The sequence below is a fragment of the Rana temporaria genome, chromosome 5 (genome assembly GCF_905171775.1).
Source record: "Rana temporaria chromosome 5, aRanTem1.1, whole genome shotgun sequence".
NCBI classification, from domain to species: domain Eukaryota; kingdom Metazoa; phylum Chordata; class Amphibia; order Anura; family Ranidae; genus Rana; species Rana temporaria.
This window is the reverse complement of record NC_053493.1, coordinates 232416084-232431510: the sequence shown is the minus strand read 5'-3', so window position 1 is coordinate 232431510 and position 15427 is coordinate 232416084. Positions and strand designations below refer to the sequence as shown.

The window sequence follows — 15427 nt, the reverse complement described above, 5'->3', positions numbered from 1 at the left end:
GCATTTATATACAAAAGTGGGACTGCATTTATATACAAAAGTGGGGCTGCGTTCATATATACAGTGGGGCTGCATTCATATGTACAGTGAGGCTGCAATGATGGGCACTGATGAGGCTGCATTGATCTCTTGTACCATGTCTTCAGTCTCTGACCATCTCTTGTACCATGTCTCCAGTCTCTGACCATCCCTTGTACCATGACCATCCCTTGTACCACATCTGCAGTCTCTGACCATCCCTTGTACCATGTCTGCAGTCTATGACCATCCCTTGTACCATGTCTGCAGTCTCTGACCATCTCTTGTACCATGTCTGCAGTCTCTGACCATCTCTTGTACCATGTCTGCAGTCTCTGACCATCCCTTGTACCATGTCTGCAGTCTCTGACCATCTCTTGTACCATGTCTGCAGTCTCTGACCATCTCCTGTATCATGTCTGCATTCTCTGACCATCTCTGTACCACGTCTGTAGTCTCTGACCATCTCTTGTACCATGTCTGCAGTCTCTGACCATCTCTTGTACCACGTCTGCAGTCTCTGACCATCTCTTGTACCATGTCTGCAGTCCCTGACAATTGTCTACAAACTATGGGATAGATTTATGGCATTTATATTTAAATATTTTTTACTAGTAATGGTGGCATTGATTTTTTAGCGGTACTGCAACATTGCAGCGGACACACCGGACACCTAATTGAGTTCTGTAAGCAACACCTTATTTTCTGGCAGTGCCCCTCCCGAGACTAGACTCTGGATCCGCCCTTGGTTAGTAAAGCAAATTAATATTTGCTTTTCTAACACTGAACCGCCTCTCCACCAATCAGGAAGCACTGGTCTAATACCCCTCACCTTATTGGCTGAAGGCACAGGCACCCCTATTGGATGCCTAGCAAAATGGAAGAAGAGAGGAGGGGGAAGCATGGAGGACACAGGAGCCGTCCCACAGCTCACCGTCATTACCCACTGCCTGACCCGCCACCAAGATGGGGTAAGTGCCAGGCAAACAGTGGTAGGGTGGGGTTCACCGTAGCGGCATTCGATGGGCACAAGTGGCTGCATTTGATGGGCACAGAGGCTGCATTTGAAGGGCACAAGTGGCTGCATTTGATGGGGCACAAGTGGCTGCATATGATTGGCACAAGTGGCTGCCTTTGATGGGGCACAAGTGGCTGCTTTTGATGGGGCACAAGTGGCTGCATTTGATGGGGCACAAGTGGCTTCATTTGATGGGGCACATGTGGCTTCAATTGATGGGCACAATGGCTGCAGTTGATGGCACAGTGGCTGCATTTAAAGGGGCACAAGTGGCTGCATATGATGGGCACAAATGGCTGCATTTGATGGGGCACAGTGGCTGCATTTGATGGGGCACAGTGGCTGCATTTGATGGGGCACAGTGGCTGCATTTGATGGGGCACAGTGGCTGCATTTGATGGGGCAAAGTGGCTGCTATTGATGGCACAGTGGCTGCATTTGATGGGCACAGTGGCTGCATTTGGTTTTTTTTTCAATATTTTTCAGTTTGTTTGTGCCCCCCCAAAAAAAATTGGAGCACCATGCCACCACTGATACACTCACTGCTCCGAATGGCTGCCATATGTTGAAACAGAGCACAGGCCATTTTTGTTGGTCTATTTCCTCCCTCTTAGCAATCACATCTCCCAATGCATTGGGTCTGGAAAAGTCTTCTTGTTTGTGAACATGGTCATTCCCTAGTGTCCTCTTATTCGATCAGGGCTCCCACCACCATGGGATAAAGCTGTGTAAAAAAAACAAAAATTGTAGAAATATAATTAGTAAATATACTTACCTTACACCCAGATTATGGGAATAAGAATACCAAATCCAATCCTAAATTTTTATCCTCATCATTCCCAGGATCTCGCCAAAAGGATTGGAACATCACACTCTGCATGGTTGAAGCTGGGGCTATGGTGAGTATATTTTCTAGCTTCTTCTTCCACAGGTTTTTTTTTAGGGGGGGGCTGATTAAATAAGAAAACCTTGCTTTTTAGGGCAAGGTGGTCCACTTTAACTTCTGAAAACTAGAATAAATAGAAATAACCAAATAGAGCAAATACTTTTTGAAGGCTGGCAAACAGGAAAAAAACAATTTCAACGCCTAAAAAGATTAATAAAGCATATACAATTGCGACTCAAGTCATATTGTAATTGAAAATTACCTTTCCTTTTCAATCTGCAGCTGTGTAATTTTCTGTAAAAAAGCACAGAAAAAAGGAAAAAATATTAAAACTGACTTTTAAGGTTGCCACTGTAATCTCAATAGGAAAGATAATGGTCTCACTCAATTTATTGAGTCACATTTAAAACATATGATAAAAAAGAGTACATAGACATGTCTTATTGGTACACTGTCCCATATGTATGTATAGGGATGCTGAACATTGAAAACCGCATAGATGGCCCATAGAATGGTATCACTGTAGTCCAAGAAGATCCCTTCTGACTGGAGGCCAAACTACTAGAGTCACCATATCAGCGACAATGGATCGCTACACGTTTCGCCAATAGCTTCTTTGGGGAATACTATTGGTACATGGCTAAAAGAAGAACATCCAAGGAACACAAGGCATCCAGTCCATGAAACAGTGCACCATGAGAGGGGAAAGGAAAAAAAAAGGGGGGAGGGAGGTGCACTGTTCCATGGACTGCATGCCTTGTGTTCCTCATTTTCTATTTTTCCTTTTTTCTGTGCTTATATACATAATTGGATGTGGGGCCACGCTCTGCAGTATATGTCTAAAAAACTTTTTTCAACATTTTCTTTAAAAGATGAATGTGTACAGAATGCCCCCACCCCCCAGAAACATAAATCCCTGCTTGTGTGATTGGCTTACTGATTTTCCCAGAAGTCTGCACTGAGATACAAATCAGATTTTTTCATCCCCTGCAACAAAAATTTCATTTTTGGTGAGATACTCCCAATAGGAAATAACATCTAAAGGGATGCAGACCCTGCAATTGTCCTTATTAAAGACCTGCAGGTGCAGCAGCTGATCGATAATTATAAAACCACTCCCATGAGGCCCTGTACACACGCTCGAACATGTCCGATGAAAACGGTTTTCATCGGACATGTCTGCTAGGAGATTTTGGTCTGATGGTTGTACACACCATCAAACCAAAATCCCCGCGGACAGACAGCGCGGTGACGTGGCGGTGATGTTGACGCCGCCACGTCCGCAAACCAGGAAGTAAAATGCTTCCACGCATGCGTCAAATCCATTCGGCGCATGCAGGAGATTTCGGTCCGCTGGTTAAGCGTACTAACCAGCGGACATGTCAGACGGACGGGTTTTCAGCAGATAAGTTTTAAAGCATGCTGTACATTGACCACTCAGAGGGGAATGTTTTTTTCTCAACAAAAGTGGAATTACTCTTTAGAGCAGTGGTCTCAAAGTACCGGCCCGCAGGCCATTTGCGGCCCGCGGACCAGTTATAAATGGCCCGCAGGCAGGGTGGAAGTGAGGGGAGCAAAAAAAAAAAAAAAACATTTTTTTTTTTTTTTTTTGCTGGCGCCATCTGGTGGTGAGCCATTGGTATTACAAGTTATTACCACCAGATGTGAGCTGGCGCCATCTGGTGGTGGCCGTTGGTATTACAAGTTAAGCATTACAAGTTAAACAGCAATTCTAATGTCATTTTACACTATTTTCACTGCCATATTCTTCCCTCTAATTAGAACCCCCAAACATTATATATATTTTTTTATCCTAACACCCTAGAGAATAAAATAGAGATCGTTGCAATACTTTCTGTTACGCCGTATTTGCGCAGTGGTCTTACAAGCGCACTTTTTTGGGAAAAATTACACTTTTTTTAATTAAAAAATAAGACAACAGTAAAGTTATCCCCATTTTTTTTAATATTATGAAAGATAATGTTACGCCGAGTAAATTCATACCCAACATGTCACGCTTCAAAATTGTGTCCGCTTGTGGAATGCCGACAAACTTATTTACCCTTTAAAATCTTCATAGGCGACGTTTAAAAAAATCTACAGGTTGCATGTTTTAAGTTACAGAGAAGGTCTAGGGCTAGAATTATTGCTCTCACTCTACCAATCGCGGCGATACCTCACATGTGTGGTTTGAACACCGTTTACATATGCGGGCGCTGCTCACGTATGTGTTCGCTTCTGCGCGCAAGCTCGTCGGGACGGGGTGCGTTTTCTGGCTCCTAACTTTTTTAGCTGGCTCCTAGATTCCAAGCAAATTTGTCAAACCCTGACTTACACCGGTGCTGGTGGTAATAATGCGCTCGCTCACACCAGTGCTGGTGGTAATAATGCGCTCGCTGACACCAGGGCTGGGGGTTAATAATGTGTTCGCTGACACCAGTACTGTTGTTTTTGAAGTTTGAAAGTTTGCATGCGGCCCCCCATGGCATATGAAAACTTGTCTTGTGGCCCTCAGGTAATTTGAGTTTGAGACCCCTGCTTTAGAGTAACATGGCTCCCTCCTCTTCTTACTTTCTTTCGTCTCCCCTTCCTTCTTGTTCTTTCCCATCTTCCTGCTTTCTTTCCCGTCTCCATTGTCTTTTCCTTCCCCTTTCCCCCCTCTTGCTCCCAACCCCGCTCTTTCTCCTTCCCTCGTTTTTTTTCTATCCCCTCTCCCACTCACCCTAATATCCTCAATCTTACACCTCCATCCCTCTGTCTTGCCTCACCCTTGCAACCCCCCCCCCCCCTATTTGTTAGCAATTATGCAGAAAAAAAAAAGAAAAAAGTTAGAGATGACCCCATTTTGTTGTTATAAGGAGTGGCAATAAACAGGGCTACAGAATTTGCAACTATTTGCACTACAATGACCTGTACAATAACATTTACATTGAATGCATAACAGAGAAGTATTGTCATATGCTACTTCAAAGATGCATTCTCCATGTATACTCTGTACTTGATCATGCAACAATAAAAATCATATGATAAACAAAGTGCTGCGCTACAAAATCACATTAAATAACATCAAACGCATGAATAAGTGAAAAGTCCACAGTGAAAAATAAGTAAATAGTCCTTAATAAAAAGGAATGGTACAGTATTCTCCAATCGCTGATGAATCACATCACATCCCCTTCACCATAAAGGCCAACCACCAACATATGGGCAAGATGTGCGATTATCGTGTAGCCAGGGCCCCCTAATTAAAGGCAGGTCTGGTAAGCTTTGTGGAATTTACCTTCTAATCCATGTTTCGATGTACAGCCTTCAAGCAGGGGTAGATGCAGCTTTAGGTAAACATCCAATGGACATTCAGTACTCCCATAAACACATATACAAGTAAAAAAGCGTTAGATAGTGTAAAACCTTTAAAATCGCTGGTTTATTATTAAAAATACACTCACAGTGGTATATTGAGATTGCGCATAACTCCAAAAAACATCCCGCAGGTGAACAATGGCATCTGCCATCACTTCATATAATGAAGCACAAGGGACACATGGAGAAGTGGTATTACTTTGAGCCTGCCCTGAGCAAATTGTATACATGCCTTCGCAATGCAGCATCATCTGAAATCACGCTTTTGCTTGGTATGCTGTACTCCATCCAACATATTTTTTATGACGTGGGGAAGGAGTAAAATCTCTGCCAGGCTATAATTGCTGTACATGACCCCATTGGGAAAATTCCCCTCACTTCTTGTTTGGTCAGCAGAACAGGAAGTGATGGAACTCTACCCAAAGGGCATACAGTACCTTCTTGATAGAAGTTCACACCTTTCCCCACTCTTTCTAATACTAAAAAGAAAACTTTAATGAGAGCTTAATTGGCAAATGTTACTGCAGAGGCAGCATTGACTAAGGGCTCAGTGAACTCTGCAATTCATTTTTTATTGCAGTGGATGTAAGGTGTCGAGCAAAGTGAAGAGGCTAGTAAGCATTGGAGTTCCAAGTCCAACATTTTCACAGGCCACCCTTGGTCTATAGCCGTGATGGCGAACCTTGGCACCCCAGATGTTTCGGAACTATATTTCCCATGATGCTTAGCTACACTGCAGAGTGCTTGCGCATCATGGGAAATTTTGTTACAAAACATCTGGGTTGCCAAGGTTCGCCATCACTGGTCTATAGTTACTCTATTGATTGTAACAAAATCTTACCTTTCAATAATTGAAATAACTGTTATTTTAAGCATGTAAATACATTTGTGGACTAAAAAAATTAAAAGTAAAGGGAAACAAAATGAGGTTATAGAAAAGGGAACTGTTGTGAACTAAGAAAATACTGTTTTCAATTTTATTTAATGAAATTCAGTGTCTTTAATTACCAAGACACAGAACAACACTCTAATCTTCTAGCTGCATAGTAACAATCACCAAGGACAGCTGAGATCAGTGATTGCCAAATATAACCACATTGAACATGAAACAAATGGACATGTTCAAGAAAAATGTTTTTCTGTAAGAAGTGTTCAGTACATTATGGGCAGGACAGAGGAAAATATGTGGCCACATGAATGTGGTAAACCTAGGCTTTGGGATATCATCATTAAAGTATAACTTAAAGGCAAAACTTTTTTGCCTCGTACACATGTTCGGGATTTCAGACAGGAAAAAGTCAGTCGGGAATCCCGACGGTTAAAATGAGAGCCAGCTCTTTTTTTTTTTGCCGGCGGTTTTGGGCAGTTTTCCTGTCAGAAAAACTTTGAGGGAGCATACACACAGCCGAGATTCCCAGCCAAAACCTCTCATCACAGTTTTCCCGTCGGAAATCCCGGCCAGGTGTTCGAGGCATTTGTTTTAGTTTTGGTTTAGGTGGAAAGGGAGGAAGGAGATTCACCCTCCTCTATTTGTCCTGTTTACCATTATCATTGAAAGTAAAAGAAAATCCCCAAATTTGGGTTGTCCCCAGAAAGGTAATAGAGGGGACATTTTCCAATGGGGACAATAGTTCTGATGACCTGAGCATTCCCAATGAATTTTCTTTCACTTTCTGCAGGAATTTCCTTTTACTTTCTGTTTGGTTATGAGACAGGAAGTGAAGGAAGTCTCTGCAGATGTGAAAAAAATTTGACAGGGCTTAAAACCATCACTTACTTTATCCAAAATGATAAAAAAATGTTTTACATATAGTTCTACTTTAAGTCTCTGTTCATACCTGTGCAACGTGGATTACCATTTTTTCTATGGGGCCTATTAATGCATGTGCATGAATGCACAGATACATTTTTTTTGGTGTGTCAATACACATTTTCAACCCCATAAACTTCAATAGTAGTGCATGAAAAATGTATAAAGAAACCTTTTAAAAATGCATGAAAATGCAGACACAAAAGGGTGATCCTAGCATAAAAATTGAAAGCACTAAGAAGATGTAGACGGCATTCCTAACAGAATACCACATTGTAAACAAAGTCTCAACACTATAAGGGCAAGTTTAAGTAAAAAGAGAGTAAAAAACAAGTCAGATATACGTTTCTATTGATAACTATAAAAAAACATTTTAAGGCAAATTTTATGGTAGGCCTTCTTCAAATGCTTTCTATTAGACTGATATTTTCAACTGTCAGATCATACATTTCATTTCTACGAACTTACAAAGATCCTGAAATTGCCTTGAAGCTGGAAAATGTAACTTTAAATGCTGCAATGAATAAGCATAAATATGTACATATGCATGCACTCAAGCAACATAAGGATTTGTTAGAATCTGAATCTTCATTCCTAAAGTGTTACTAAACCCAAGATCCTGCGTTCACTATATCTGGTATCCTACAGTACACTTACCATGGAAATAAAATTATTTTAGTAAATATAAACTGTTAAATACTAGGGTTGTCCCGAAACCACTTTTTAAAGACAGAGTACAATACTTTTTTTCAATTACTCGTGGATACCAATTACTGATACTTTTTTTAATGTCATGTAACAGTTTTCAAAGCACAATACTGATAGGCAGCACTTATGGGCCCTGATATAAACTGTTAAATACTAGGGTTGTCCCGAAACCACTTTTTAAAGACACTACTGATAGGCGGCACTTATGGGCCCTGATAGGCAGCACTTATGGGCACTGATAGGTGGCACTGAAATGCAGCACTGATTGGCAATTGCTGGCCTGGCATAATAAATGGCATGAATGATGAGAGGAAAGGAAGGTATATGGCACATAGCATTGCAAATCCCTTCCTTTCCTCTAATCATCCATGTCATTTATCATATACAGTAGTATGCTGCAATGCCTATCTTGGTACACATTGCACTCGACCGCAGTAAGCCAGCAGCACACATCTTGTTACACCCAGCCTGAACTATATGGGCTGGGTGTAACAAGATGTCTGCTGCTGGCTTACTGCGGCTGAGAGCAGGGTATACCAAGATGGGCGTCGTGATGTTTCACCTCTGACGGAGACACAGATTGTCACTTTCTTTACCGAATGTGATGGCTGCGGTCACCGATTTTGTCGCAATATGCTGCTGCCACCCTGCACCCCTGCCTCAGCCAGCTTACCCTTAGTTCCACTGCTGCCAGTGTTGACTCGCTCTTCTCTCCACTACGGCCTCTCCACCTTTCTGACTCCCGGGAACGCCGCCACAGTACCAGGTATCGGATCAGGCATCGGGAGCATTTGTGCGAGTACAAGTACTCGCACAAATGCACGGTATCAGTCACTAGTACTATTATCGGTATCGGGACAACCCTACTAAATATCTTTTCTCATTAGCAGTATATAGCAGTATTGTGATTTCTATCAGTGTCTGGTTAAAGCTTGTAGAAGGAATTTTCATTCTTCTGACTGCCGTATAAGGCTGCATGAGCCCTGACCCTTGGTCTGGACAGTGCTGATTGGCCCTGTGCTGATCAAAAATCTCTCTAGCAATACACACCAAACTGAGCATGTGCAGAGTGCCTCCAATACTCCTCAGGAGATGGATGGAGACTGTGGAAGAAGAGAAGGGTCAAAGAAGACAGGATCAAACAGCCTTTTTACACAATGCACAGGATTGACCCCTTAGGTTCCATAGTGAGTATAACAAGCATGCTTTACTACATATCAGTAGCGGCTGGTGCTCAAATGTTTTTAGGGGGAGGAGGCAAACGCCAAATTCCCCCCGCGGGAGACAGACGGGAATGCAGTCATTTCCCACTCTCTGCAGGAGATGGATGGGAATGCGGTGATCGGCATCGACAAAGCCAAATAGAGCCTCATGCTCTAATCATGTGCTTTAAAAAACATTGAATTTCATGTGTCCAGCGCAAAATGCAACTGCACATTTGCAAAGTGCACAATCTTGTTGCCTTTAGTAAATCAACCCCTTTAAGTTGTTATAAAAGAACAGCTGATCTTATAGGGATAGGTGTGTGTGCTGTTATTTACTTTTATACGCTCGTTGTCACAACAGAAATACCAACCCAAAGTTGGGCTATAAGGTCCCAATGAAGGGGATAATAATATACTCTCTGAGATGCTGGATAAGGATGAGACCACTAATAAAGCATTGTTTTCTTTCATGTAACCTTAGCACCATGACAGTTTTTTTTTTGAGTTTTGGTTTTGGTTATCAACAATGAACTCAGGAAGAGAGGGCCTCAAAGCCTGATACTATTATACTTCTGCTCTGGGAGGTAGAAAATACAAGTAAATAATTAAAAGGAAAGCATGTATCCCTGAAATATAAGGCTGCGCTATTAAAACAGTTCATATGAATAGTTTCAGACTACTCCAATTGTTTAATCGGTAACTTTCACTCTTTAGGTAAGCTGTTTAAAGTGGAGTGAACAGCCTCAGGTTGATACACAGAGATTGACCAAATCTCCCTACATAGGTTTTATATGTATATCTGCTGTGTTCACATTTATATACTGTTTAGAAAGTTGAGATCATGTTAGGAAATGTTCTCTTCCTGTTTAATACAGAGTGTGATGTCTGGGCATACAGCCAAGATAGCTAACATTGCTGATTGGAGGAAAGGCACACATCATAGGCAGAGACTCTCAGAGCTATTTTGTAATAGGAGCTGCTCTCTGCTACTCTATTTTAGCAACCTCCTTTGACAAAAGATTCAGGCTGCTTTTGTCTAAAAAGTCAAAAAATATGTCAGGAGTTCTCAGGCTGATAACAGAGGAACCGTTCAAAAGAAAGCTACACTACTTAGCTCATTGAAAATAGATAACAAAATACTGCAGATATATGTGCCCAGCTCAAATTTCATGAATCAGGTTTACATCCACTTTAAACAGTAGAAAAAGTAGTCCTCTTCCAAGCATCTCCTATTAGTTCACCTTTAATAACGGCCTGCAAGCTCACACAAACTTGCCATACAGTGGCAATAAATAATTTCCTTGAAGGTTTTTCTTAGCTCTTGGCTGCGCAGAGCATAAATAAAAGGATCAATGACAGAATTGCACATGATAAGAATAAGATAAACATTGAAGTGTGACATAAAACATACACAATAAGGGTTGTGGGGGCAAGAAATATAGAAAATTAAATGCAGAAAGAAAGGAGCCCAACAGACTACAAAAACTCCCAGCAAGATAGTTAGTGTGATCGCTCCTTTCATGTTGGCTCCTTGGCGTATGGTGTCAGTCCTTGGTAGAACTGCAATCCTTTTCATATGTAATCTGGCCAGCATGAACATGTGAACATACAGAGATGCCATAAGAGCAAGCATAGTGAAGATTATACTGATTAGGCAAATGATGACCACATTGCTATCATAATACACAATAAACAACACACCGGATGTCGAACATGCTGTCCAAATACATGTGATTATTATAAATGTTCGCTTCACTGTAATGATATTGTGATACTGAAGAGCATAGAAAATAGTAAAGTACCTGTCCACTGCTATAGACAACAGACTGCATATAGATGCGAGCAGGGAGCTGCAGATGATTGAATCTAGTATATTGTCAATATTCTCTATAAGGTGATGTGCCTTCTTATCTGTGTGGCTGGACAGAGTAATCACAACAGTCTCAAATCCATTGGATACACTCACAAGCATGTCGGCTACAGCCAAGCTGCAGATAAAAAAATACATAGGAGAATGCAGGTTCTTGTTTCGAGATATAGCTGCCACCACCAAAATATTTTCCAGTAGGCTTACAACGCTCAAAATTACGAACACTTCAGGTTTCACAAACAGTTGCTCATAGCACCCTCCGGAGGGATGGTTCTTTTCAGTGCTCTCGTTGGCTCCAACGTGCAAACCATAACTGTGATTTCGCAAGTGCATTAAATGCAGCCTGTGGTGATGATGGCGATGATGTGTTAAATTCATATTGTATGCTCATTCACTGGATAGGATAAATGCTTTGCTTCAGAAACAGTTAGACTGCTAGTGATGTTTAACTTTTCATTGTATAATTCCAGATGGAAATATTGCTGATTATACATCCAGGTTCTGATCCTCAGTGGCTTCTGTCCCTTGTCTCATCCATCCATCCATCACTGTTGCTTCACCTTCTCTCAATATTCTCTTTTCACCCTAAAGATGTTGGTCTCCTGGGAAATTAATTGTTGGACTTCTGTGCAATTGCAATTATTGCTCTCCTGTGCAATCATTCATTCCATTATGTATGAAGTAAGCCTGTTGTGAACAGCAGATTTCAGTTACACAGCATATACCAGCTGATGATTTTATACAGCGTGCAAAACAGAATGAAAAGACTCACTCCCTCCTCTGTTTTGACTGCTAGCCAATCAGGATGAAGAAAAGCTTGTGACAGAGTGGTAATTATTCGGCAATCACAGCAGAAATCGCAATCCATTTCATGCTGTAGTATTTTCTGTAATACGTGACCTAAGGCACAAATATATTGAGAGAACGTAACTCTTACATTTTATTATCTCTCACAACAGTCTGTTCAGCACTGTACAGGGTGAATTGAACAATGAATTATAAGGTTTTCTTTCCATAAAAAGATTTAGTTGGAGAAATTTTGAAGTATATATTGTGTACATACAATTATCGTACAGAAAGGTACAAAGATCATTACATCAAAACAGAAATGAACCATTTAGCTGAACATAGATATCTAAAGGTAATTGTGAAGGTTTGTTTTATATACACTATATTAAAGAAAGGTGCACAAAATAAGGGGCCCACAGTTCACTTCCAGCGCCAAGGAAATAAATCAACTGGTTCTAAAACCCAATAATGGGTAATAAATATAAACAACAGTTACAACCTAATATCACAGCAAAGGATAAAAGATTTATAGAGAGCCAGAAAAATGTGTATATCCAGGATGCTCCAAGAATTTGAATCCTGACAGATAAAGTCTGTGTTGGAGAGGGTAGCGGATCTTCACACACTTTAGGCAGCACTCAGGGAGACAAGCAATCTCTAATGGGAACAGAAAAACAAACAAGGCGCCTCTAAGGGCAGAAATATAAAACTTTTAATATCCCCTAAAGGGGTTAAAAACACTTACAAGATGGTGGATGAAGCAGGCATGTAGCAGGTGAGTGTGTCCAGAAGATGTTCCAGTGGCAGGGCAGTCCCAGTCTGATGATAAAGCTTCCAGGGAAGTCCACAAGATAACAGCCAACTTGTGCTGTGAGTGTTTAGGGAACACAATGGTGCTGGAGCCTGGGGATGATGAAGTGACGAAATGCTTCAGAGCGTTGCTACAACGGCGTAACCAGGAAGTTTTTCTAGTGAGGAGTGCGTTCCACCGCTTTCAGACCCATATCCAGGAAGGACTTCTACAGCGCTGTGCAGGCATCATCAAGCGCAGCTTCCGGGTATTGTTGGAATAGCGGTGATTACACACTGCTTTACAGGTTCATTTTCAGAAGCGGGGTATTATATATAAGGGGTCATTTTAGGACTATTTCTGCCACATCATCATCCATTTATGTATATGTGAGGCTGGACACTTATCCATCAATAGCGCGGTTTACCATTTGATCATTTGTTTGATCTTAGACCTTGGTATATTCACTATATTGTCAAATGTGTTGTGACAACTACCTTTACACGCACATGAACTTTAATGGCATCCCAGTCTTAAGCCTCGTACACATGCTCAGTTTACTCGGCAAGAACCAGCAAGTAAACCGTGCATGAGTACGAGGCTTTCAGGTTTCTCGTCAAGAAAACTGCCTAAAATCTCGACGAGAAAAATAGAGAACCTGCTCTCTATTTTCTCATTGTGATTCTCAGCAGTGTTTTCCTGCCGAGAAACCCAAGAGTGTGTATACTTACCTGTCGCCGTGGAAACCAGGGCATGCTCGAAATGACTTTGACACATGCACGGTAGCTTCCTAGGCATAGATAGGGTGCAGCAAGATGGTGGCAACGGCATCGAATGTGATGAACGCATGCTCGTCGTATGCAATGACGTCACCGCGTTCTTGCCATTCAAAAGAACAGCGGTTCTTTTGAATGGAGTGTCTGTACACTCGGATAGCAAGAGATTCTTGCCAAGAATCTCATCAGGAAAAACAAAGCTTTTTTCCTGACGAGATTCTGGCCCGTGTGTACAGGGCTTAAGTCCGTAGGGTTCAATATTGAGTTGGCACACCCTAGGTAGCTATAACAGCTTCAACTCTTATGGGAAAGCTAGTGTCCACACGGTTTAGATGTGTGTCTATGGGAATGTTTGGCCATTCTTCCAGAAGTGCATTTGTGAGGTCAGGCACTGATGTTGGTGCTCTAATTCAGTGGTCATCAACCCTGTCCTCAGGGCCCACTAACAGGCCAGGTTTTATGTATTACCTTGGGGAGAGAGCAGACTAGAATACTGCAATCACTGAGCAGCAAATTAAATCACCTGTGATGTATTTCAGTTATCTTGCAAGCCTGGCCTGTTAGTGGGTCCTAAGGACAGGGTTGATGACCACTGCTCTAATTCATCCAAAAGGTGTTCTATCAGGTTGAGGTCAGGACTCCACCTCAAACTTGCTCATCCATGTCTTTATGGACCTTGCTTTGTGCACCGGTCCAAATCATTTGGTGGAGGGGGATTATGGTGTGGGGTTGTTTTTCAGGGATTGGGCTCGGCCTCCTACTTTCAGTGAAGAGAACTCTTAAAGGGGTTTTAAAGGTTTGTTTTTTATTTTCTTGTCAAATATTTTTATTAGAATTTCATAAGGGAAACAGAAAGGAAAAAGAAAGGAGAATATATAGAAGTACATAGTTCAATATTCATGGGGTACATTCAAATTATGCGGTATCATGTACTAGTACAATATTAATTACGATTAATAACTTACAGTAGTTGATATGCACAAACTGTAGTTAAAGAAAAAAGGAATATGAGTAAATAATAGTAATAAGGAAAAGAAAAATAATAATAATAAAAATAAACACCCGGGGTGGCGATCTGGCTCACAACAAACAAGTATATACATCCTGAATACTGTTTTTTTTCATATTTAAATTCTTTATTTTTCTTTTGTTTAGGATCAGGGTTACACAAAATGAACATCACATTTAGCCTATACATATATTAAGCATGGGGTTACACCGACTTTTTATACTCCCCTAGTGGAATTTGAGAGCTATGGAGTAAGAATAAAGCTGGGTCGTCCGGAATCTTGAACGTCGTAAATTTTTGAGCAATTCTCCGTACTTCCCTCCAATAATCCTTCACTCTTGCACAGGCCCAAAAAACATGCAGCAAAGTACCCTGCTCCGAACCACATCTCCAGCAATACTCTGAATTTTCTTTAGAAAGTTTGTGTCATTTTGCTGGGGTATAGTACCACTGGGACAGTAATTTATAGTTACATTCCTGTGTCCGTGTAGATACTGAAGAGTTTAGTGCTAGGTATACTACATGTCTTCGTTGGGTCTGTGTAAAGTTTCTCCCCAGATCTCTTTCCCATTTACTAATTCCTGGTAGCTCAAAATCGTCCTGAGGGGAATTTAGTATTTTATACATTTTTGAACTCACTCGCTGTATTGGTTCCTCCTCATCGCAATATTTTTCAAATTTTGTTAACTGTCGCCGGAAGTCAGGTGGTTGTCCCAAAGATCTTAAAAAATGTCTAATTTGTAACGCTTGCCAGAAACTTAACTCGTAATTTCCCCCTATCTTCGTCAAATCCTCGATTGATGGCCATGTATCTGTTTGTAAAAAATGGGATACCTGTACCCTGCCCCTCTCTTTTAATTTGTTGAGTACTGCTCCCACCGTACCTGGTATAAAATCCTGGATTCCCCAATATAGGGAGCAAGGGTGAATAGTTTGATGAGAATTTAGGGTTTTTACAGATTTTGGCTGCAATAGACAGTGTTGGCCCAATTGTAGGGTGTTTCTTCATCGTACTTGGTAGTAATTTATAGCACCAGGGGGCCCTACGTAATGCTATTGGGCAGGTCTGCTGTTCTACCTCAACCCATCTTTTATATTGTCTGTTTCTACACCAATCTATCAGTCTCGTCAAGTGGGCTGCTTGATAATATTTGGCTATATCCGGAACTGCCATCCCTCCAAAGCTCT

General features: G+C 41.4%; 1 protein-coding gene and 1 long non-coding RNA gene across 2 annotated transcripts; one reads left to right on the top strand and one right to left on the bottom strand.

Annotated features, from left to right (window-relative positions):
• The first annotated feature begins 1876 nt into the window (after window positions 1-1876).
• On the top strand, window positions 1877-11805 carry LOC120940622. Its single transcript, XR_005749466.1, has 2 exons — window positions 1877-1935; window positions 11346-11805. It is a non-coding gene; the product is annotated as an uncharacterized LOC120940622 (long non-coding RNA).
• Window positions 10233-11422, bottom strand: MC4R (melanocortin 4 receptor). Its single transcript, XM_040353578.1, has one exon. It carries the CDS (start codon window positions 11251-11253, stop codon window positions 10249-10251), a length of 1005 nt encoding a protein of 334 aa, XP_040209512.1. The 5' UTR covers window positions 11254-11422; the 3' UTR covers window positions 10233-10248.
• Window positions 11806-15427: the final 3622 nt, after the last annotated feature.

Bases quoted from the DNA above. Each gene is read 5' to 3' on its own strand.
- MC4R (XM_040353578.1), bottom strand. From the start codon at position 11,253: ATGAATTTAACACATCATCGCCATCATCACCACAGGCTGCATTTAATG.